This window comes from Platalea leucorodia (genome assembly GCF_965183815.1).
Source record: "Platalea leucorodia genome assembly, chromosome: 1".
Lineage (NCBI taxonomy): Eukaryota > Metazoa > Chordata > Aves > Pelecaniformes > Threskiornithidae > Platalea > Platalea leucorodia.
In genome coordinates, this window is record NC_138823.1 from 134,235,320 (window position 1) to 134,261,944 (window position 26,625).

Genomic DNA, 26,625 nt, shown 5'->3' on the forward strand with positions numbered 1-26,625 from the left:
TCTGTTCAAGTACAGCCAAGAATTCGGATTTATATCAACTTCACTGCTGGTACACGTTTGTGCTGTTTTTGGAGGGTGTACCGTTTGCTTTCTTAAAAGAGAAAGCCAGAATATAATCAGCAGCTTATACTCCCTGATCATGGTCCTCAGACTGTTGAACACTAGTTAAGGCAAGAAGCTATGAAATTACCTAGCCTCTACAGAGCTTTTTTCCTTAAATTCTGTATCCAGTCTTGTTCTAGGGCAGCAATCAGCCAGGCTGTCCCTCTCCACAGTTAATGTGGCCTTCAATAACTTGCGTGTAGCATCACTTCTGAGGAAAGTTGCAGCTTTTATGCAGTATACTGCAGTTATCTTCAACCTTCTGTCTTTCTTCAGGAGCTAAACGTGACTCCTGCAGAGGGGACGGGCAGTAACTGTCCCAGCTAACACACAGCTTCTCAATTCACTTTGGCTGAATGTGAAGATACAATGAAAAGCATTGTAAAAATGTTACAGAGGGGGAATTTTTTTCTATGATTATTGTGTCTGACACTTTCTTGCTCAGATTACAAGGAAAAAATGAGTGCCTGTGCTTTAACTGCCAATCCTAAAACCTAATCCTCGAATTAGGGTTTTTCCCCCCTTTTTCCAAACAAGCAATAATTCTCTCTACCCTTTGTGCACAATGCCATGCTTTAAAAACATGCTTTGTCACCACCAGTTTTTCCAAGAGGGTTACAAGGTATGCCTCAGAATCAGCTTTAAGAGGTCCTTACCCTTGCCCAGAAAAGGAGATTTTAACTTGAAAACTGGACACCTATTATGCTTTATAATAAATTCCTAGGATTACTTGAGCAAAAATACCAGACAGCTTTTCTTCCCTCTCCCTTTTTTCTATTACACAGTGGATTTGTTAATTGGTTTCACTTCTCTATTAATCATTGTCCACTTTAGTTTCCCTATTCAGACAGGAGCTAAGCTGCACACCAATTGGCAAATATCCTTTACCAGCAAGAGAAGCAGCAGTAAACTAAAACTCAGCACGTAAGAGACGTGTTTGCTAAGAAAAAAGATGCGTAAAAGAAAGGTGCAAAATATGACTGGCACTGTTAAATCCTGAGTCCTGGAAAAATACTTCTGTAAACCTGACAAGTGAGTAAAAGGAAAAATACTTCTGTAAACATGGCAAGTGAGTCAAAACACCTTTCCATTAAAACAAACAAGCAAACAAAAAAACCCCACAAACCAACAAACACCCTCAACCTTCTTTTTGTACTAGTCATTAAAAAAAAAAAAAAACATCAAGTGTTACAGTGTTCCTAAAAAGAAAAATGGAGCATACTGGAAGAGATAAATCATAATGTGGTTATACAGAAGAGAAGAGAGATAAATGAGACATAAATACGAAGTATACATGCACATCCGGATAAATGCAGTGAAAAGCATCAGCAGTGTACAAGTCCTGATGACTGATAGGGGCTCCCATTCCTAACTCTTCCAATATCCCCCTGATACTTTTGGGGTTCCCCAATTAATCTGCATTACCATATGGACATAGTACCTTGTGAACATGAGGGGCATTACTGAGAGCGACACAAATGATATAAAAAGCCATCAAAATGCAAAGTAATGCAGCAGTCTGTCTTATTGTATGAGAGAGTTCATGCCTTTGCAAACTATGCGGCAAAATAACCAAGATCTTCCTTTTTTGCACATTGTGCAAGCTCTGAGTGACACCACTCGAGAGAACTGATGCTGGATATCAGCTGAACAAGGCAAAGGCAAAGGGGGAGACAAAAAAAGGGGAGACCTCTGTCAACACAGCATTAGGAAAGCTCTGGCAGAAAAGGACACTGGTAGCTGATGCTGGAGGACAGCAAATGTATCAGAAGTCTGCTGTGTAAAGGCACGTGGAGATGGAGTTTCCAAGCAGTGTATGGACACTTGCATAATTTGGGAATGATATAGACACTAGGCTTCAAGGAGGTACTCCCGACACCTCTCTGAGCCTGCACGTGTCTGCCTTAGCCTCATCTCTCTGAAAAGTTCCATCATTTCTATGAATGTTGCACATCATTCAAGAGGAAAACTTGGAGAACAGAAGTCTCACACAGATGCATATAAACTGAAGGTTTTCACATATATATATATATATCAAGTTAGAGGATTTTTTTTATTTTGTCGGAAAGATGCATATAGCAGCATTTTGGAAAAGGTACTACCCAAAATAGCTGCTGGTATAGCAGTTAGGACTCACAAACACAACATTCAAACCACAGCCTCAAACATGACCTTGAGTGTAGGAGACAGAGCTATTGACTACACCAGACTGACTTTGTTCCCAAGCCGCAATACAGAATGAAAACAAGCAATGTAACCTTGAAATTTTTCACAACACAATTTTTGTTTCTTGGCCAACTTTACTTGTAGCCTCTCCTTTCTATGAAACTTCCTGCTTTTACAGGAGATGGTTAAGTTTTGTTGATGCAATCCATGCCTGCAAACAATGAGTCAAAGACTATTTGGCTTCTGAAACCAACCTATTCTGTCTCTTGCAAATGAAAACATACAGGACAATTTACTCTGATTATATCATTAGAAGAGACTCATTTCCCACAGCCATTAGCTTTTATGGCACAGCTTTGCACCAATAAAAATGCAAAGCATATGGAACCAGAGAGCTTAAATCTTTTTTTATTAAATCCCTTGATTTAAAGGGAAATTCAGGATGTGCAGAGCTATGTTAATTCCCTGGTTTCCTAGGACAGAACATGGGCATAGGAATCATTATACTCTAGTCATTTCCAGCTGCTAGAATCTCCCTTGGAGTTGGCCAGCTTGGATACAGTCATGCTGCTTGAGCAAAGGCTGGAACAGCTACTGCTGTATTTCATTGCTCATTTCATTTCTTGTGTCTTAGGAAGCACTGCTAGCAAGTAGCACATCAACAGCCTAGAATGGTCAGTATAGTCCTGTGTATACTATAAAGTCTTTACGTAAATATGAGGTCATGATGAATATAAAGGTAGACACAAATGACTATTTTTTGCGTGCTTAAAAAGTTCAACCTTGAATAAAACACAAGTCCAAGCTGTATCTCCCACCATCTTTTATAGCTCCATCTCCTCAAACCGGGCACTCAACCCCCAGCCGCCTCCCTAATCTACCTTTCTATCGCATATCTAGTCTTCTCCAAATTCTTGCTTTCTGCCCCGTAAGAGCACTACCTCTTCCTGCCACTGCACTTTCACTCACAAACCCAGGAGCAGCGCAGAGGATGGGCAACAGCTCAGAGCTATTTCTTCCCAAGGAGTGTCACCACAAACCACCTGCTCCACAGGTTCCTTGTCCACAGCAATGCAAACAGCTCAATTCACTTACTTTTATCTGCATACGTTGTGAGTTGGAACAAACCTACTCTGTATTTCAGACCGTAATTCTCAAAGCTGAAAACCTAATGGAACCAGTCCCTCAATTCTGAACACAAAATGATAACCGAATTGCGCTTCTACAGAAGTTTTTCCTGAAACAACCCAAAAGCCCCAAACCAAAAACTGTGCGCATGTGTATACTAGGAAGACGTGTCAGGGTTAAAGCAAAACACTGAACACATAATACATGGTTTACACTCACAATGAGAAAACCTCAAGAATATTAAATAAAAGCTAAGACTGGTATCAGAGAGGATAACCACCACTCCTTAAGGACTTCTAGTATGTAGTACATAAGTCTAGGAGGAGCATTTATTCAGCAGGGCTGTTTTAAAAATGTTATTGCCTTCTGGAATACAAAGTGTTTGGTATTTTTTATTTCAGTAATTTGCTTTTCAATAGGGTTTTCAATCTCCAAGCATGGCTATTGGCCCTGAGACAAATGGAATGTGGTAAAAACTTTCTGGGATTTTCTTCCTAATTATGTTTGTTACTTTTATGCTTTTTGAATGCGGAAACAGTTAGATATCATATTTTAATTAACTGGGTGATAACACAGCACAAAAGACTCACAAGATCCCATTTGATGATTAACAGCTGAATTAAAAGTCCTTCAAAGGTGAGTTAAACTACAGTGCTTTTCTGAATATACAGACCAAAAATGGATGAACACACAGATCTTCCAATAGTATACTGAGAAATTAGTTTCTCAAATAGGAGATACATGTATTGTTCACAAACAAAGAAACCCGAAACCCAACCATACCTGTCTAGGAACAGACAACCATCCAACCTCCATTTTAGGTTTATAGAAGCCTGTTAGGTTTTTATAATTTGGGGGCAAAGATTACACAAAACATGACTGCAGGCTATAAAATATGCAGACTCACATACTAACTATAACTACTGGTGCACGCATACTGTTTGAATGCAAGCTTCTGCTTGTGCTTCTGCAAGTAAGTATTCACATATGTGTATGGCCTGCAGGTGCAGTTTAAACGCTCTGTAAGGGACAGCCTTCAAACACGCAAATTCAAGATTTTAAACAGGTAGTGGTTTATTTAATGTTCTGAAGTAATACCACAACATTTTTGACAGCAAAATGAAATCCAACAGTTTTGCTTAGATTGGAAGAGCATGCTTGCTGATATCATTAGTTTTATTTAGGTAATCTTGCATCATTTGTGCCAGAGTGTAAGTTGTCTCAAGTTTTCTTATTTCCTGGGAGTCCTGTTTGTACAAGAAGATGGGATCTCGGTTCAGCTTTCCAGCAAGAAGCTCCCATCTGAGAGAAGCAAGTTGTCCTCAGCACAGGACTAACCCCTGTCACCCTGCAGAGATGACATGGGAATAAATCGTGCTCCTAAGTACAGTAGAACAAGTGGAATTCACTTAGCCTACTTCCCTTGAACACTGAGAAGGAACAGAATTTATTTTGGAAAGGGCAGTTACGGGTTTAATCAGACTTGGACTACTTTTGTGATGCCACCATACATCATACAGCTGTATTCATAACACAGCTACAACAACAGCAGAATACCAAAAATACTTAAGTTTTCAAGGTTTGAACCCAGTGAAATACTGCTGCTAATAACTTAACTCCCAAGTCAGTGGGCAGAGAAGGAGCCTGAAGAAAAATAAAAATCGAGCATCCAGGAACATCATTCCACCTGCCTGAAGCTACAGAATTTTCTTCCTCCAGTAATTGTAGTTAAAATCTCTGTCCTAGTATCTTTTGATAACTATAAATACTTCAGACTCATTACTGTCACCATGGGTAATAGCAGTAAAAAGTCACTGCAGGCATATGACAATGAAGTCATGGGAAGCATAGAAACATATGAAGAAAAAAGTCAATTATGAGCTTTGCAAACTTTTCAATTTAGGCAAATATAGCCTCAGCTAGAAGTTGCTTTTTTGGCAGCTTTCTAATGCTGTAAATTCCGATCATCTTGAAACACTTACATTTTGCTCAAGGGGTTATTCTTGTTCTGCCACCAGAACAAGGGGGAATCCTGAATGGCTGGCAAGAAGCTTACTTTTCTTCTTGAAGAAAGGTTCCATTACAGTGGACAGTGAACTAATTCATTAGAGCCCTACTTCCTTCCCAAAAGCTAAACTAAATAGCCCAAGTCCATTTATGTAAACTGCCAAAAGAAAAAAAAAAAAATCTTTTAATAAAGTTCAAGCGCTTAGAAAAGAATAACAGATCATATCCTATTTTGTCCATCATAAATTATGCCTGTTTAAGCAGACCAGAAAGAAGTGTTACATTTTTCCACTGGTTAGACAGAAGTCAGCAATTAGTAATGGATACATACAGGAGCTTTGAAGATAGATTTTGCTGGAAAGGAGGATGTAAGTAGAAAGAGAAACACTGAGGCCTTAAGAATTTGATTAAAAAAAACACAAAAAGTTTATTAACACAAAGGAACTGATATTCTTCTCCAGAATTTTGTTTTCAGTACATTCAACTCAAGAAGCCAGATTTATACCAAGATGTCTGCACTACCAGTTACAATAAAAGCACAGGATAGTTCACATATATGATTCTTGAAAACATAATATATGATTTTAGTGTCATTAATGTATTTTAAGAACACTAAGCAAACTTTACAGCTCAGGACACAAAGCCATTCCACTTGTCCTTCTTACCCTGACGAACTCACTAAATCCCAGTCACCACCTAAGGTACACCTATCCTGATACCAAAAAAGTATGGTTTTGCTACATGCAGTTTTTAAAATGTACATTGCTGATAAATAAAACAATTCATGGATGTAGTGTAGATTTTATTTGTACAATAAGGCTAATGTTTCTTACATTAGGCCTATTCTACAGAAGTGAGATCCCTAGCTTCTAACTAAGGACTTACTCCCAAAAGTAATGATGATGAATCTGACTTTCTGAAAAAGTCTTGATAAATATCAGCAGCCCATGTCAACTTACACAATTTGTAAATATAATATCATGTTTCTTTTCTCATATCTCCTACTGTAACTAGTAACTAATGTGAATTGTCCCAAATTCAGGACACAATTAACATGGACATGTCATCATGAGTTCCTTCTAGGGACTTGAAAAATATTACTGGCATTTATGCACTTTGTGAAGTATAAGGGAGATTATAATCTGATGTTTTAATGTCCTCTAGTTGAACATACAAGCAGAGGAGGGCTTATTTGATGAAGATTTTCTTAAGCTTCCACAAAGGTCACATTCTGACATCTTTCTGATACTCTGGGAAGCTAAATTAAACTTAGGTTGTACTTTAATGGAAAATCAAATTTATTCATTCAGGCCTCTAGACTAATGGGGTGTAATTCCTGCTTACTCAGTTGTTGCAGTTCCAGCCCTTAAAAGTTTAAGGCCCAGAAAAGAAGCTACTGCCTCTTCAGACTGCTATAGAGTATTCCTGCTGCATGCAATCTTCAGGCTGCCTTCACAACTTCCTTCAGCAACAGCATGTCCTGAATGACATAGAGACAACCTTCCCAGAGCACCAAGAGTATGGTCATTGCTCTTCTAGTTGGTAAACTGCCCACCTCCTCTCTTTTCCCAGTCTCACCCCATCTCAAACATATGTAGCATGGAAACATTGTAAATACTATACATGCAACCACCAGTATAATTCAACTTGCAAAAACCGTAAAATAAAAACCCTACCATATAAAACCCCTGAAGAGACACGAAATTGCAACAGATTATGAGAAGTGTACTATCTGCAAAGCAAATTTATGCATACCATTGGCGTAATACATGCTTCTTGGGCAATGTGCAGATAAGCAAACCTCCCCCTCGCTACTCCTCAGAACTGCAACCTACGGCCCTCTCAAACACCCAGGTTGGCTTTCCCAAAGATGGTCAAGTACCCCTGGGGAGCAGATCACCCACACAGACTCAGGAAATTAAAAATGGGTTTTCTCATCTTCTTGGATTGTTTTAAGCCTTAGGAAAAGCAGAACTGGCTCAGTGCTGAGTATCCCATACAGCACAGCTTCTTCCACTGAGCCCCAAAAGGAAATGGGCCAGCACGGAAGAGAAATCAACAGACAAACACTGGTTAAAGCTATCATGATGTATCATTTATTTCAGACTTTTTTGTGTGTGCAGAGACATTTCCTGACCACCTCTCTTGAAAACCAGTTCTTCCATGGGTGGTTTGGATGACTTTTCCTATTCCTTTCAGAAGTAATACAGTAATGATTTACGAAACTTTCTAACTAGCAGGAACACACAGGAGAATCTGATGTAACAAGACTGGCAAAACACCAAAGACCCAGATGAGGGAACATCAGTGAATCTGTTTGGCATCAGAAGTCATGCTATTGGGATAAATCAATTAACAGTTGTCCCTGCCATGATCACACATCCTCTACCTTCCCAAAACCCCCTAATGGCTCTTTCCAAGTGACACTCTAAAGAAGACTGAAAATACGAACTTTTAAAGGGTCAAGAGATTTGTCAACCATGACTATGTAACAGAATTATTGTGCGACTGTTCTCCAACTCTTAAATTAGGGATAAAGATTTTCACGCCATCCCATCCCTGTGTGCACATCACAAGTAAACTCTGTTTACTTGAGCTTCATATAGGAATGACTACCTAGATATTTCTGAAAGCACCAAATATCTTAGTTTTCAAATTTTAATATACGTAAAAACTGTTTTTGAGACACTGCTGAGATTTGAACCAATGTCCTCTGTTAACCTTGACCAATCAGCCATTCCTCAGTATTTAAGCCCTACATATTCCACGTGCTTATATACAGCAGATAAAAACTAAAGAGTTTCAACAGTTTTGTTTCTGAACAAGGCAAGGGAATTGACTGTCTCCACTGAAGTGAGCACTTACACAACTGGTTAACACAACGCACACACATGCTCTCGCTGTAGAATCCAGCTTTTATTCAGTTCACTGGTTTACATCTTTAGGAGTTTGTCAGGTTTTAGTGTTCAAATATAAATTTGGGATCTGTAGAAATCACTATGGAACTAGCTCCATTCTTATGTCAGGTATTTGTTTTAGTTGGCTTAGTGAACTGCAAATTTCCTTTGGTGAGACTTACTGAACAAGGGACCCTTTGTAGAAGGCAGCAACACTAACCTTTTTATCTGAGCTTACAGAACCTTTAATTTGGGACTTGCAACCTTACAGCGTTGTGAGATTTCCTTTTGCGCTCCTCGTAACTCCAAACCCGGGGCCAAATTCTACCTTTACTTATCCCCAAGCAGTAACTCACATCTCAAACTGCAGTTTGCAGAACAAATACCTCAAGTAGCATCAAATGGTCCATTTTTCAATTACGAGAGCCACAAATGGTCCAACAAGAATGAATAAACTTGAATTCCATGTACATTTCATACTCATTCCAGTCTCTTTTAGAACTGGAGATTCAATGCAACAGACATGCAGGTTCTGCCAACTCTGCACATAAATAAACCGAACTTTCTGATGGCACGGGAACAGCACGATGCTCTTCATGCCCAGCACTGTCAACGCAGAAGCAAAGAGGAGTGGCTGCTTCAACAAAGCTGTGCTGCCAAATAGCTGTACATGGAGCTGCTGCCCAGAGTCTCTCCTGGAGCTGCCCGCAGAAGTTCAGAGAATCCAGGTGGTGCTGCACTGGCTGATAGAGCTATCACAACCAAAAGTAAAAAGCACACACCACCACCAATAATAATAATGAAACATTTCATGTGTTCATTCACAGAAAACCAAAACAAAACACACTTCTTGCTTCAACTGTGGCTCTAGCCTGTAAAGTGATTATGTATGAAGGAAAGAATTCAGTATGACTTTCAGCTTTCATGAATTAGCAGAGGTTTCAAATGAAGAGGAAAAAACAAAGTCTATCTGATTTACAGTCTGCCCAATCTGGGAGCTGTTGTCACAATAAACACGCAACCCATGACGTATCACCCATGTATATTTTCACTATCAAGCACGACAAAGAGAGCAAGCATCCTTTGCTGCAAAAGCCCCATGCACAATCTTCCCCTATGGCATTCTGTTCTGATGCATTATTTGCACTGGTGTGTACCCAAGAGCTACACTCATGAGCAAGCACAACGCTGCACTGAGGCACAGAACTATCCTCTCCATAAAGTTCCAATTAGCCTTTCGACTCAATTACACTGCATAAAAAAGAATCTGGGATACTAAATACAAGATGTCATGTTTCATAAGAAATTTAATAATATTATATTTTATTTTTCCTATTGACATTTAGTTTGGTTTTGAATTCAAAATATGAAGCCAAAAAAGCAAAATAAATTATCCTATGAAAGTTAACAAATTATTCCATTGTTTTTAATAGCACTGGGCAAATCCCACTGAATTAGGCATGAATTTGTCACATATGCAATAAAGAACTTAAGACTAATACATTGTTCCCATTGTAAATCTTATTTTTAGAGGTTACATGTTAACATTTTAAATTAACTCCAGGCTTAAACTTGGAATATGCAATTATTCCACAAGGAGGAAAAAAAAAAAAAAAAGGAAAGGTGATTGACAACTCGATCTGCTTTTCTGACCAGTTAAATAAGATCCTTTATGAAACACTTTACTAATGTGATAGCTCTGTCTGATCAACCGCTGTACGATCTAAGGTACATTTGCACAAACTCCTCTCAGCCTGCATGCATCAAAACTGATGCCCGGGGATTTGGGAAGCCCTTCCACAACTGGAAGGGTTACCCACATTTATCTGAGCCTTTGCCACCACCAGTACCGTAGCTCCTAGGGAACTGTCAGCATGCAGGTTACCCCAAGGTAAAGAGAAGACGATCTTCCCGTAACTCAATCCGTTTTAAACCCTGCGACTAAATGCCATATAAAGGACGTAAACCCGAGTGTTTTCACTCCCAAGAACCGCCCGTCCGCTGTGCCCCCCCGGGGGGGTCTGTGTGTCGCTGCTCGGAGGCTTGCCGAGGGCGCCGGGGCGAAGCAGGACCCGCAGCCGCCCGCGGCGCGGCACTCCCCGCGCTCCCGGGGAGCTGCCACGGCTCCGTAAAGGCTGGACGCCCCCGGGACGGTCAATTAAATCCCGGGCTCGCACTGGCGGTACTCGAGCAGCGTCAAGTCGGGGCAGGGGCCAGCCGCTCCAGCCCGGCGCTCCCCGCAGGTACCCGCCGCCCGACGTGCGCCCGCGGCGCCGGGCGGCCCCAGCTGTCAGGGCTGTGCCCCGCGGGCAGCCGCCGAGCCCGGCCATGCCCTCCGCCCACGCACGGCCCCCGCGCCAAAACCAACCCCGACCCCGACCCCAACCAGCCAAGGGCACGGCGAGCAGCCCGAGGGGCTCGGCAACTTACGGCGCTGGCAGAGTCCCGGCACGGCCGCCAGCAGCCGGGCCGCCCCCAGGAGGGGTCCGGGGCCGCGCTGGCACTTGGGCACGGAGACGATCCCCGCGGTGAGGCACGCCAGCAGCGGCACCCACATCATGCGCCCAGGGCGGCACCGCTCCCGCTCCCGCTCCCTCGCCCTCTCCTCGGGGCCGCGTCTCGGCGCCGCGGCGCGCTCAGTCCCGGCCCCCGCGGGGGCGGCGGCGGCGGCGGCGGGGCCGGGGGAGGGGCGGCGGCGGCGGCGGGCCCGGCACAGGTAGGGTGCGCGGCGGCGGCGGGGCGGGCGCGGGCCGCCGCATCTCAGGGGCAGCGCCCGCCGCGCCCCCGCGCCCCGCCAGGGGCGGCCCCCCGGCGGCAGCGGCAGCGGCGGCGGCGAGGCTGCGGCCGAGGCCGAGCGCGGAGAGCGGCTCCCTCCATCCGCCTCCAGTCCGGCGCGCAAGGGGCGCCCCGCCGCCCGCCCTGCGCGGCCGCGGGGAGGCACTTGGCACCGCGCGGGAAGCGGCGGCGGCCCCGCACCTCCCTCAGGGAAACAACCGCCCGGCGGCTGTCCCCGCCCCGCCCGGCTGCCGCCCCTCGCCCGCCCCCGCCGCGCACCCCCGCCGGGGCGCCGCGCCGCCAGGTGGGCGCTGCCCGGCGCCGTCCCGAGCGGCCGCCGGGGCCGCTTCTCCGCGCCGCGGGGCCGGGGCCGGGGGCCAGGCAGGGGAGCGCGGCCGGCGGCGCTGCGCCGCCGCTGCCGCCCAGGCCGCCCGCAGAGGCGTCGGGCCCCGCCGCGGTCGGTGCGCGCCGGGCCCGCGGGTCTCCCCGGTTGCTAGGAGACGGCAGCGGGGCAGGTTCCGCGGCCGGGGGCGGGGCCGGGCCCGGCGGTGAAGTCACCGCGCCCGCCCGCGCCTCTTTGTTCGGCGGCGGCTGGCGGCGCCCATTGTGGGCCCCGCCGCTGCCCCCCGGCCGCGCCACCGGCTGCCGCGGGGAGGCGGGCGAAGGCCGCGGGCACGGCGCTACGCCGCCCGCCCCCGCCGCCCTCCCCGGCCGCCGCCTCGGCCCCGCGCGGCGGAGGGCGGCCCTGCCAGCAACCCTCCTCCCTGCCGGCGGCGGTGGGCCTCTCTCCCTGTGCAGCCGGCCGCCGCAACCGGGCGCTCCTGCGACCCTCGCTCCCGCCTCCTCATCCTCACCCCCCCGTCGCTGCCCCTCACCTCAGCAACACCCCCGTGTGTCCCCCCCCCGGCCCCGGGCGTCCCTCCGCCCCGCTGCCAGCAGCGCCCCGGCCCCGCATGCGAGCCGGCAAACCGCCCCCCACCCCCGCCCGCCGCCGCCGGTTACTTCACGTTACCTAAAAACACCTCCCCTCCTTTTATCGCTCCTATCGCCCTCCCCGAGTAAACTCTGCTCGGAGTTTCCACCCCTTCGGGCCAAGTGGGAGTAACGCAAAAGGTTAACTGTGCCCTGGGCCGGGCGGAAAGTACCTCGCAGTGCGGGGCAGGAAAGCCCCGCCGGGCCTAGGTGCGTTCTCCCGCCCGCCCGGCCCCGCTCCGCTTCCCGGCTCTCCGGCCCTTCATTTTATCGTTCTCCCCTCCAGGGCTCCGCTCCCGGAGGAGGCGGCGGTGGTGGCGTTTTCCCGGCAGGTGGAGCGCACCTGGGCACCTCGTCCTGTCGCACCGGGCCCCGCGGCAGGGTTAGGGGTGCCGGCCTCGGGGCCGAGCCCAGAGGCAGCGATAGCCATCGCGGTGTCATCACTTCATTTCTGTTACTACCCAACAGATGTCGGTGCACGCAGGATCCCAAAATAGTATCTCGACGCGGCGTCCAGCTCTGCCTGCGCAGGGTACAACCTTAATAGATCATGCAAATGCAGCCACTGTAAATACTGTGCTGTTTCACAGTCTTCACAAATGTAAAGGCTGTCGAAGCATTTTCAGACCCTGCGCTAAGCCTCACCGCGCTGAGATAAGGATGGTTTGTCATCTGCACGTCAAAGGTCATCATGCTGGGTTTGTTCAAGGTCGCTGAGGAAGAGCAGTTCCACACTCCCCCTCTTGTGAGTTTTTAAACGCTGTATCATCTTTCTGCTTCGTCTTGGAAAAATCCACCATTTCAGACATTGGAATGTCATTCCTCAAGCGGCCACAGCCCAAATGGGGGTATGGTATGTGAGAAAGCCAAGTGCAGTGATGGTAACACAAAAGGGTAGCATCTACATGACTTCAAATATTATGGCACTCTTGACCTAAAAGCTCTGTGATTTCAGAGGTCACAATTTGAAACTATGTAAGTGGTGAGCTACATGTCCCATGAGAGCTCAGTTGGGTGCTGTTCTTTGAAATGAGATACACTTCTGACAGGTGAACTAAACTCAGTTTACTCCTATTTGACACTATAATTTCTAACTCCTGGGTCCTGATGTTGCAAATTCACAGTGATTGAAATGTATCTGGAAAAAAGAGTCCAGGACGAAACATAAAGAAATTCGAGGAAATACCTTTAAACAAAATCCCGGCAGAAGCAAAAGTTGCTGAAACCGAGATCTCTCTACTTTGGGATTTTCACCTGCAGAGTCTAAGTAGTGTTGAAGGGAGGAAGAATACAGCTAATGCTCCATATGGGTATGTTCTGTATGAATCTCTTTATCTGATCAGAATTTAAATTCTCATAAGCATCATAAAGAAAATGTCTTTGTTCTCAACAGCATGAATTATCTTGTGAATTTCTAAGCATAGGCTGTTCACCATACAAATAGGAAAGGGAGTCCTTGCACGTAGTACTCCTTGTGAGAACGATGTCCAAAGATTTGGCATGCTGGGCGGGAAGACAATACCTACAGTCTAACGTGGAAGAAAAAAAATGGATAATTTTGAATATAAAATCTGAGAATAAGGGAACCAAAATGAACACACTCTATTCATTAATTTAAACACTGAGGAAAAGGACGCCAGTATTGGGTGAGAACTAGGCACCCCGAATTGTAAAAGTCACCAGTATCAGCAGTAACAAAGAAGCCAAGAGCTGAAGGCGCCAGTAGTTGAGGCCTCTATCAGTTGAGCCCACTGTAACCGTTCGAAGTATTCTGCTGGTTTATGAAAAATGCAGCCTGTCCCCATTTTTTTAGCCTCATTCTTCCCATGGTGGAAGCCAAGGACTTAAAAATATTTACTTTGCAGCGATAGCAGCTTTGAATATATTGTTGTTTAGACAGTGTTTATAATGCAATAGTATAAACCACGTCTCAAAGAACATTATGCAGGAGATTTGAATAATAATTCTAGTTTCACAAATGGAGAAGCTGAATCATCTAAGGCCACGTAAGAGACTTATAACAAGGAGTTCAAGACCACTGGAACTGAATTTAAGTGTCAATCTGTTGTCTTATCCACAGGGCCATGAATGCTTGAAGTAATGTGGTTGTGGGATCTCCGTCCTTGGAGATATTTGAAACTCAGCTGAACAAGTCCCCAAGCAGCCTGATCTAATTGGACTTGTTTTGAGCAGAGGGCTGGTTGGGCCTCTGGGGGCTTTTTCCAACCTAAGTTATTCTATGAATTTTTATGGTGGAAAGTGTGTAATTCTCTGTTCTTATATTACATGTATACCCAATTTCTTGAAGTGTTACAACTGTGCTTTCTTTCCATCATTTACATTTGCTTTATTGAAAACAAAATACAGTTGTCTACCACAGTGCTGGCAAATAGCCTCTCTTTTCAGGAAACGGTTTTGAAAATGTTGCATCTGCAATTAATGTTCACGAGATCTGGTCAAAAAACCCAAAGCATTTCTTACAAAAGCCACGTTCCTTTTTTGGTTGTATATTTCCAGCCATCTTTGATGTGCCATTTCGTGGGGGAGAGTCCAAACCCAGATTACAAAGGGAAGAGTGATGGTGTTTTAGCAAAACTTTTTTAAAATGAAAAATGCATTATGTGTTCATTAGCCTGTCATGTGATTTCTTACATTATCACAGCATCTTAGACACAATTAAAATTCCCATAGAAAGCATTTTGGTATACTTAAATTAATTGCAGTTTCCTCCAACTTCCCTATTTTAATAATTTAAAATCTTGCTGGAGTACAGTAATTGTTTTGGATTTGGTGGCTTCACTTGGTCCCACTGACATGCAAATTCTATTTCTTTGCTATATAACTAAATAAAAGGATCGCATGCTTGTCTGTCAGATACAATTGCATTTGCAATAGCTTGGGTTCTTTTTTTTACACAATATTTGAATCTAAACTGCATCTGTTTCATATAAAGAAGTCAGTGTATTTTGCAAATCTTTCATAACTCAGCAATTTAAAATGATGGAACAATTCGAATTCAATAGCTGTTCCCAAGAAACAGATTGCCAAGGAATCGTAGGCCTCACCCCCAGTGGTGCGGGCTATGAACAATCCACCTATGCTGGTTTTTATATCCAGTAAAATTCTATATAAAATTCCAACTGCCTTGTGCAATACACAAAATTTTTAACAAAATGTAATTTTGTCATTTTGATGAAGTTGTGATGCATTTCCATGTAAGATATTAAAACTATACATATTGTTTCTCATTTCTAGGCTCAGTTCTCACTGTGAAAACTGGTGATGTCAAATAGAATATTTACTCCCCAAAATAGTGTTTTTCATGATTTTTTTTCATTCATGTCTACCTTAGTTACCAGTCCACACTACTGAACTTCCTGATGCACATGGCACGAAAAGAAAATGGTGCATTTTAAGGAAAAGCAATAATCCAAAATGAGTGATACTCTAAATAGAGTTTTTCATGAAGGCTTCCATTGATTTCACATGGGCATTTCAAATCTTGCTTGGGTTTGCAACTTCAGTGGCTTCAGCAGGCCTGCATGAAACAATCTGGCAACACCTGAAGCATTATCTTTTTGCATTTACCTTCTTGACACTAACAGTTTGGACAATGTTATGCAGAGACAGGTGGAATAACACCTTCTGTTTTCCATACATTCAGCCTGGTGACTTGTGTATACTGTGTCTAACTCTTGTTCTTATTCATCATTTATTTGCATGGGTTTAACTATAAGATGATTTTTTTTTTTTCCTGGTCTAAGTGCCAGCAATATTCCTTCCCTTCTGCTTTTCTGTAGAGGATTACTTGCAAAACCCCAGCGGTATGCTTCTCTTCCTTTCTTATATAACCAATCAAATTCTAAAATTTATATATTAAAAATAGAATATGTAATCATCTAGAAATCCCAGATCTTGGTCTTGTGTGCTTTGGTGCTTGCCAGAAGCCCACTGAAGAATTGTGTGTTATAAGACAATAAGCCTGAGATATTTGACACCATTGTGAGAAAAAAATGGCAATGCAGATGGATTCTCAACTGAAATGGTCAGCATGCAGTTGAGACAGAGACAGCAGTGGCTTCTCAGGTGAGAAGGTATCAGTCTGATTAGGGTTTACTAGGTCAAAACCAATGCTTTAAGCTCTATACAGACACCCATTTCTTAGGACATCTGTAGCACAGACAGCTGATCTGTAAATTAGCATTGGGGGGGGCCTCAGTGAAGGTGCCCTTGTCCTCTGTTTAAGAAAGAGTAGGATGATTTTTCTAGAGACAAGCAAGCATAAGAAATTATCTATATAATCCAACTAAGATGCTCAAAAGCAGAAAAACATGTATTGTAGCAAGTGGTCAAAGCTTAGGGTTGTTTATTGAAATGCTCTAATAATCTCTTTCTGGAAGTATTTACTGAAAAAACCCCAGCAGTACATTCAGTTGAACAGATGTATTCTGAAAGAAGAACATTTTAATTGTTGTCACATGCAGAGTTTTAAAGAACACTGTTACACTAAGATTTTTCGGTACTTCCACTATACTTTTTTATGTGACGGAACTGGTATTTCAGATAGAAGTGTTTTCTTCCTTTTGACAAATAAACTTGTGGCATGCTTGGAGAGCCTTTCTGATTCAGACAGACGAGCTCCCCTGTGGCCTCTCTTTAAAGCATAAAATTTACCTGGGGTTCTTCTAAATGCTATCATTAATATTTTCCAGATATTACATCACAGATTTACAGGCACTGTGGCTTGATTTCTGGAAGGAATAGGATAGAAGAGCAGTAAGCCAGATAAATTATTTCATTAACCTTATTTCTGTGGGACTTTTGCCTGAAGGACTGAAGACCAGACCCCGTGTTACTAATCTTTGTGTCATTTTCCTGTTTTCCTTCAATGACTAACAGAGAATGAAGAGCATTATCGTTTTACTTAGTTTTATATTCACAAAGGACTGCAGCCCACCCCAAAGCAGTCATTACAATTTTGATGCTAACTCTGTGATTTTCCAGCTCGACAGAGGATGGGTGAAGGCCAGGTTTTTCTCCTGGCAGATGTAGGTGTAGATCCAAGGACGCTCAGGCTGCTGAGCTCCTCTGGAAACATAGATTTCAAAGGACAGTTTGTGACATACACGAAGAGCATTTTCATTTCTATAGAGGAGCAACAGCCACTGTGAAGTTCAGCAAGTCATGCACTTTTATCAGATTTTTTTTGTGTTGTTGCAAGCTGAAACGATCCACATTACACTGACACGCCATGTGTTTTTCTTTCTTTTACCTCCACCCATTTCCTTCTGTTTTTCTTGCCTGTCTCCTACCTTTCTCTCTGGTCCTTGAAAAAGGTATGGAATCTCCACTTACTGCTGAGAACCAGCTTAGGTGCCAATCAAGTGACTGTGTTACACCTCAGGTTTTTTCATTTTCGTCTTCCTCAAAATCTAGTTTTTCCTCTTTTTTGCATTGAAGACTATTACTCCAATTCTGCCTCCCTCCTCACCTGCATTAAAACTATTTTTTTACTCTTTCTTCTCTCTTTTTTTTTCCCCCCAGTCACTTCAGATGGATCCTCAGATACTTCACAGGCTGCTTGCTTTCCCCATCTTCCCCCCCTCTGCTCCTCTCACTTCCCCAGTGGAGTCCCAAGGTCACGACTGCTGCTGCTGCAGCTACCTCAAGCAGCGCTGCAGTTTCTCCCTCATCCTCTTTCCTTGATGATTTCAGCCCTTCTCCATCCCCAGGATTTAAGATATTGGGTTACCAAAGGGGGAGATGAAATATTCCATAATAATACAGCAGGCCTGACAACATTTTGGAAAGTTTTCAGAGAAAATTCCCAGGTAAGCCCCTGTCACCATTAGCTCACTTGTATTTCTCAGAGGTTTCCTGTGTAATGTTTTACAAGGAACTAGTAGAAAGAAAAAGGTAGACTATATACAGGACAAATACTAGGAAATATTTCTTGGGACTTCTGAAAGGTTAAAGTTCCTCCTGAGAAACTATTGAGGAAATTAAGTGTTAGAGGTTGAAAGGGAAAGTTAAGTTGTGGTTTAGAAACAGCACTAGTATTGTTTAACAGAAATTGGAAGTTCATTTTTAGCACAGTATAGCCTCTATAGATCAGACTCAAAAGTATCCTATAGTTACAACGCAGAACTTTGTAACTGGGTGATTGATGACTACAAATCATTTCTCCTGTCCATAGCTAAGCTCCTCAATCTATCTGGTGCATTGAGTGGTGGCCGACGAGTGGAAAAATCCCACAGGCAAACTCTGTGTGTGCATGGCAGAGGGGGGAAGTGGGAGGGGTGGGGAACAGGGACAGGGAGGGTGTGGTTTTCCAGAATTATCAAAGGTTTTGAGCCTCTCTGATAGGATTTCATCTGGTCTTGTCTTCAGTCTTGAAACGTGGTGTGCACATTACAGCCAGCATGCTCTCTGTGGGGTATTTATCTGCATATCCCCTCTTTCACCAGATCCCTGCTCAAGACTCACTGCTAACATGACAGCTAAAATTAATCAAGAAATGTTTAATGGTGAAATTGAGAACAAATGGAGGCAGATGGGGGCATTTAGAAATTATAAAAAAACCCAACAAAAAACATTACTTACTGATTTTTGTAATTGTTTCAAATATGTGTCTGTATATATGTCTCCGTGCCTCTCACATCCTGCTTATCCTTAGAGTGTTACCACTTTGGCATAGAGCATCTATGTTTGGGCAGCACCTCATACAAGTTCATCCCTGCTTCTGAAATTTTTTTTATTCATATCAATAAATCTTTGCTTGTCTAATTCCAGGATCCAGTAGAGCTGTAGTTATTGGTTTTACTGTTTTTCCTTCATGCTATAATAAAGCTAAGATTCTTTTTAAAATAATGTATAATAAACTTGTGGAGTTCATTGGCTCCAGGTAAGGACTTTGTAGAATTTAAAAATAGATTAGATATTTATATGAATTTTATGTACCATTATACTAGCCAGGATAAAAGTTCATAATGTAGGTAAGCTTTCATGCTTCAGAACAAGAACGAACTGCTGTCTGGGGCTGCAGAGAAATTTCCCCTGCAGCCATATAGTGATGCAGTCCTTTAAAGATTATTTCTACCTTTGCTGAAGCATCTGGTACTGACCATTACTGAAGTCAGGATAAGGCATGAGAGGGATGTGGGATTCATGTATTGCTAAGGGACAGACACCAATTTGTTTGGGACAGGCACTTCTAGCCCAAGCTGAGGCAGTCTAGGAGTAACTGAATTCTTCAACAATATTTAGAGAGTCAGTGTAGACTGAGGACCAAAATTATGGTAAGGCTGCTAGCATATACTTGATAAAAGTACGCAGCTACCTTAGGATTTGCCAGGCCTTATCTTTTTATCTCAAATGGAAAATATTTTACATAATTAAGTTACAGCCAAACTAGTAATTTGTTCCTTTAGAATTTAGTTAATGTGATACTTGTGACATGACACACTAATGAACAGTGGAAGGTGAGGGGAAATAGAGGTTGCAAAATAATTTAGTAAGCCTAACTATGTTTGAAGAGAAATGCTTCCGATTAGACTTCTTCTTTGGCACCATTTTCCATCACGAGTGGTCTTTAATTCAGGATGTAATGGTTGTATAAGAGACAGACTATAGGTCAAACAGAAGTGTTAAGGTCAATGGAGAAATTGCTACGTGAAGTTGTACAGCCTATATGACATGGGAGGTCAGAAAAGATGATCATTGTAATTCTTTCTCGATTTAAATTCTATCAGTCTTCTAAGTGTCCAGACTTCTACAGGTAATTAACAAAACTGTATTACTTGGCCTTGGAAGAAAATGGAACACAAAATATTAACTTGCAGGATATGTGTCCTGGCTGACTCTGAAACAAGTAAGGATTACATTACATCAAATTAAACTAAAATTTCACCATGCTCAACAGAAAAATATAGGTGCAAAACTGAAGTAAAAGAGAGAACAGCCGGCACCATAAGCAGTACAAATACCAGTGATATGCACTCTACCTATGCACAAACCATCATAATAATAAATGCCATGGAAGGTTATGATCTTAAGAGATGTGATCAAGGTAATAAACTCAAATATAACTGTGTGTGCCACAGAAGACATAGACACGTGGACCACTCAAAAGGACAGAAGAGAATGACTAGATCTTTTGCTCTTAGCCATTAACTGTCTCCCAGGGAATACTGCAAATACACTACGATCACAGCTCGAAAATGCACAGTTATGAATTTACTGATTACTTGTGGGTTTTCATTTTTACAACGGGGGCCAAAATGATGCTGTCACTAAGCTTCTTCCCATGTGTGGGTGGAAACCACTAGTTCTCTGTAGACTCTTGGTTTATTTTTTAGTGCATCATTGTCAGTTGGTCAGTCCACTTCCCTATAAGAACATGAGAGGTGTTATTCCTGTAGGAGGAGAGGGTAAACCGAAAACACTGCAGATCAGATCCTGTGGGGAGTCAAAATGGAGTTAGATGTGTAAATCAGGATTAAACTTCAAAACCAAAACCAGCAGAAATACAGTTCTTTATTGTCCAGAAATTCTTTGAGCCTGTGATAGTATAGGTTTTTTTTTTTTTTTTTCTCTTGAAATATCTCCTACTTAATTTGTTCTTTTGTTTGCTGTTTGTGCACTGGGATGTAAGACATATAGGATGAACATATCACAGAAATGATAAAAAGAATGTGTGTTAATATTACTCTAACACTAAAAAGTTGAGTACAACTTTAGTTCAAACGATAGCTTGATTCTCTGGTAGTTTTACATTTATAATCTGTGGCCACATCACTTCAGAGTCCTCTTTCTCCTTATTCAGATCCTCACTCTATATTCTACAGCCCACCAAAAAGTTTTGATGAGATCCACTTATATAAGGAGCAAAACATAACATTCACTGTATAATGTCATGAATTCTGGATACATAGATAGATTAGAAAAAGGTTTTCCAGTGAATGGTTTCATTATGTAAAATTGCTAGTTCATTGAAATTCAAATTTTTATAATAGATTCAAAATATCTGTGCAAGAAGTCAGTGCTGACCACCTAGTACAGACACGATGCGTAAGAAACAATGATTTTAAGTTAATTACAGATAGTTGTAGCTAAATAGAGGGTTGAGGCAGAATTCTGCCTGTTAGTGCAAAAAGGAGTCAGTGGCCATGGTTTTCTTTTCCATCTGAGCTCCTGCTATTTTCGAGTAGCTTGAATTTCTAAACAGTGCCTAGAGAGAACAACCTCTACTCTGTAGAGAGCATATGACCTACACAACCTGCCTGCTGCCCCTGTTGCGTTACCCAAATGGTGGCTGCGCACACCACCCCTTTTGCTCTTGAGCCATCCGTTGCTCAGTAGTTTATGCTTTCTTTTATATTGTTTTTTTGTTCTGGCTTTCTTCTTTTACCAAAACCAAGTAATGTATACTATTTTTTTCCAAATTTTTAGATTGGCTTTCAAATCCAAAGTATATGCAGAGAGGAGAAATCATTCTTTCTGGAGCACTGGACTAATGTTTTTTTTTTTCTTGCTTTGTTTTGTGTTTTTTTTTTCTTCCAGAGCAATTTTTTTTTTCCTTTTAATCTCTCTCAGCCGTAGTGACTGTAGAGGCTGCCTGTAACAAGAGTAGGCAAGCGTTTTTCCATTCCAAACACAGGAATGTAGTCTGATGGTATCCCTCTGAAGGAGTATATGAAACCTTTAGGTGGCAGCCAAGGGCTACAGTTTGAATCCCTAGATTTATTGGTTGTGTGGTTTATGGTCTCTACCTCAGGTGGCAAAGAGGATATCATGAAGAATTAGTTTCTAATCCATCCAAAAGTAAAGCAGAAAGAATTTCACACAGGTGAAACAATTATTAAAAAGCTGGATGTGTGTGAATATACAGGAAGGAACCTGGGAGCTCTCCCTGTGGTCTGTTGCCCTTCCACCACCCTCTGTCTCCTTCAAAGTACTATTAAAAGCACACCCTAAAGCCTAACATCTTACTCCTATTGATAAATTTGTTATAAAAATGGCATTTAATATAGTGCTTTTGTCTTGTATTCAGAACGTGAATGATAACGTGTGTCTGGACCTGGGAGGAGGCTGGAAACACTTGACTTGCGTCTCCTCTGCCCCATGGCCCATCAGAGCAGGGTGGTAGGGGCTGCCGGTCCCCTTGCCTCCCTGGCACTGTAATACCTCTGCAAGTCTCCTGGGCAATTTGGGGCATGCCGTGGGAGACTGCGTCTCCAAAGGTGGTCATTCAAATGATATCTTCACGAATTACATCTTCGGGCTTATTATCCCCATACAACTCTAAAACAGAGCTTTGTGAATTTTTTTATTTTTTTATTTTTTTCCATAAAATGGACTTGTCAAAATCCTGATGTTAGTTTGCTGCAGTTATACAGTAGATATGTTGAAATTCTGCTGAAATATATTCTTTGTTTTTAAAAATAACTGCACAGAAATATCTTTTGATACAGAACTTACTTTTCTTAACTGTCATTTTCATGCTAGAAAACATGGCCACATTTGTATTATGTATTTTGGGAATTAAACCTAGAAAATGAGAGATTTACAAATAACCTCATCTGTTTATTGTACTGTTCCCAAAGTTTTTCTTTGTGTAATTAACAACCACATGCAGCTACAAATCACGTTTACCTCTGCAGTCTAATGCAGCATACATCGTCTCACCATCCCACAGATAGGCTGAAGTATTCAACATTGCGGTGCCAGAAACCTTCATACGTGCAGAACAAACGTCCAAATTCAGCAGTGAGACAAGAAACTCTATACTCTGATTACAAACCAGATGTTAAAAATCAAGTAGTTTAACTTAAATGACTAGTGATTCAATGATTAACGAGATTGATTTACATCAAGATTTGCATTAGGAAATATAACTTTCTTTTAAACAGCTTGTAAATGTAGAAGGTCTGTCTGACCTTCTACATGGTGGGTATTTATTAGGTAAGAAGGTTTGTTTTTTCTCCCCTTTTCCTTCTCTTTTTTCTTTCACATTCTCTATTTTGTGAGTACCCACGTGAATGACTGGGGACATATGCAAGCTCCATTTCCAGTATTTCTGACTCTTCAGGTACAAGCAAGGGTCTCTCTAGAAGACTTACAGCTGTTTTAACACACACCTGGATTGAGGCTAATACATCTGCCTCCCTGCAGAGCCTGTTCACTGTTTTGTGTCTAGTTAGCTCTGAGTGGAAGCAGAATGGCAGCAAAGAGGTAAGCAAGCCTGGCTGTTCCCACCTGTGGAGAGGTGCCATGCTGTTCTGATTAACGCCGTTATCCCCTTACTACCCTGTGTTGCTGCATGCTAGTTCACCTCCTGTTGCATAAAAAGGGTAGGCATCAAGCTTTACAAATTCTTTGCATTTTAATTGTTCTCTCCCATTATCTGCCCAAAACTTCCTCTCATTCAAGTCCCTGCTTGATTGCATTCACCTCCAGGAAGCAAAGAATAGGCTTCTAATTCACATGGTTGAAATTACTTAGTAAACAGAATGGTCTGAGCTGATGTGGAATATAGCCAAGATACTATAAAAGATGCCCTTGTTATTCAGGAGGCACCGACAGATATTTACATGATAAAAAAAGGTAAAGACAAAAGTCTCCCACCCAAAAGACACTGACTCCTCTTAAGTGTATATTTCTTATTACTGGCATTTTTTTTTGTTCATGTAACAAAACATTGGAGGCTGACTTACTAGAAGCAGAGTTATTTGCTTCTTAATAACTTAAGAAGTTATTAAGTTCTTAAGTTATTAACTTAGAACTTATAAATAGTCCACTTACTTTTTAATTAAATAGTCCACTTACTTTTTAGTTAAATAATTTATTACTGCATAAACATTTTCTTCAATTAAAAAATGCCCATCCACCTCCTGTTTGGCCCTATCTTGAGGTAAAATTTCTTTGGAGGCTCTGCCTCATAATAATGGTTTTCTAAGTGACAGTGACCAGCTGGGCATTTATGCTCTGTCTTGTGCTGAGTCAACGCTAAGTTTTCCCTGCCTGGGGAATATTTGAGATATGGGGGTGGTTTTAAAATATTTGTTAGGATGAGATGCAAAATGATCTCACAAGTTGCTGGAAAGAAGGGGCTTAGTGCAATGGGAGGTAAGAGAGGACGTGTCCAGTATGGTGAAGAAGGAATTACATATTAGCTCATATAAATAATAATAGCAGGTGTGGGTAATTGCACTTTAGTAAAACCGTATTTGAAAGCAGTTAAGTTGTAGTTTCTTAGCAACTGGAGCTGACAGCCACGTTTTAAGTGGCCAAGGCTTTCAAATTAGGCAACACCCATAGACTGCTATACAACAGCATTAAATGGAGAGAAACACTAAAGCAGAAGTGTTTCTACTCTCTAAACAGAAACACAACAGAGGCCCAGAGCCACAGAGGAGGTGATGAAATAGAAAAAGCAGAAATTAGGTCTATATTTCTAGGTAAGCCTTTTCAGGAAGAACTGCTTAGGAAGAACACTTACGGAGAAAGGCATCATCCATAACCGGCTCAATGCAATGGGTAGAATTTAGGGAATGTTGGCAGGGGCATGATTTGTATTTAGATAACTTTGTTACTTTGTTACCACATTTTGTTATGTCTTTTTATGTATTTATCATGTAAAATCTATACGTGTGCATGTAAAGGATTTTATTTTATGGGAATGAGTGTATCTACGTTTAGCGTCAAATGTAGATGTTGTAAGTAATGTTAATTACTTAAGACCACGCTGCCAACACGATGATTTTGGATGTTGAATAAGAACATTTCATGGAAGAAGATGGTGCTAAAGCCAACCAAGAAGAGATGAAGGATAGTTAAAGAGAAGGAGTCTGAAGGGCTCACCTTTTTGGCTAGTTGATGCAAATTTAACATTTGGTTAATTCATCCTGTAGTGTTTGAGTTGTCTTCAATTCCTTATGGATGCTCCACAGAAAGCACTATTTCTGATTGTTGATATTATCCCGAGTTAGCTAGGTCCTATCCTAGCAGTCGATAACATGCTCTTAATTCATTATCTGTAGAGCCAGCAAAAAGTTCTTAACTATAATTTTTTTCCTCTTTTGAAACCAGAATATTTTCTGGCAATTCTGGGGAAAAGTTAAACCCAAGATGGAAAAGCTAATGTATTAGTTAAGGCACTGCCTGGATTAACAAGCTTCAAATTCTGGGCAAGTGCCCTAACTTCTGGCTTACTCTTTTGGTGAGTGGGAATGTCAATCTGTCTCTTACATGAATGATATGGTATATTGTGCCCTTATTGCAGCTCTGCAAAACTCTTCTTACTGTTTTAAAGTAAAACTTATGTATGCAAAAGAACAGTGGACTTGCCTTCTACAGGTTTTAAAACACCGTAGATATTTCCATATTTTCTTCCAAGTGCAAAGCATACTTCTCTGGCCTGACTTTTTTTAACATAGATAGGTAGAAAAGACATTTGTGAAAAGAACCTGTTCTAACATGACATGCCACTGTGCCCTTCATGAGGACACTGTAGTGTTTATTTAGAATGAGATGAGGCTATACAAAATGTACATGGTACCGACAACTGATAAATAGTAATATGGTTAATTTTATTCAGTTCACCAGCTGTTTAACTTTTATCCTATGTATCCTCATACAACCTCTAGTATGACATAGATTCCAACATAACCACAGTTAAAAGTCATTTAGTTGTTACGTGATCCAAAACACATACAGTATTCCCAGGGGCTTCCTATGATGTCTCCACACATTTAGAGGCAGTACTTGGATTTGAGGAGAAGGACATATTTATCCATGACTGTTTGCTATTAGATGGCGAGTCTCCAAATATTCCTTTGTCAGGAAAAGGCATTTATGCTTTTAATAACATCTCATTGAAGTATCTATCCATCAGTTTTTAAAAAACTGCATGTGAGACTTGCTGATCACTTTAATTTATTGAAATGAGTCTGATGTTTTTTCTTCTCGCATTTCAGTCTTTTATTCCTGACTTGCTTGTTAATTCTCCTATTTCTTCATGTGACATAAAAACCATCTTTCAGTATTTCACTGTCTTGTTTTTTTAATTTATATTCCACAGAGTTGATGAATGCCCATGATTTTCACTGTAGGATGGTACACAGATGTTAAACTGCAGGATATATTTATCAGCTTGAATTTTAGGACGGAAAACACTAAAACTGCATGAACCTGAGTAATAATTTAAGTTGTCTTCAGTACCTTTAATTCTGATGAACATGCTCCTCTTTCTTTCTGCAGGTTTTCATAGATTTTTCAAGCAGGAGTACTGAATTACAAATACGAGTGGACTCTGCAAGTGAATATAGTCTGCTGCACACTGAAACCCAGATTTTCAAAGGGTTTCAAAGTACCTCAGTACTGAGCAACAGAATTTTAGATATCTGATTTAGACAAGAGCTGATTTTTCCTCTAGTTCCCACTGAAATCAAGTGTATTGCAATCTGAAATCTGAAGCTGGTTGACTAGTTCAGTGCACACATTGCAGTAATAAAAGCCACACATGCCACATGGGATTTTTTCTTACAGAAATTCAATCTTGGTTCCAAGCAAAGCTGCC

At 42.0% G+C, this 26,625-nt stretch overlaps 1 protein-coding gene across 1 annotated transcript in view; it reads right to left on the minus strand.

Annotated features, from left to right (window-relative positions):
• ITGB8 (integrin subunit beta 8) overlaps nucleotides 1–10,860 on the minus strand; it is a gene marked incomplete at both ends in the record, with an annotated part of 42,149 nt that extends 31,289 nt beyond the window's left edge. Inside the window, one exon of the mRNA XM_082308929.1 lies at nucleotides 10,731–10,860. Coding sequence (XP_082165055.1) covers nucleotides 10,731–10,860 — 130 coding nt within the window. The remainder of the gene's footprint in view (nucleotides 1–10,730) is intronic.
• Nucleotides 10,861–26,625: the final 15,765 nt, after the last annotated feature.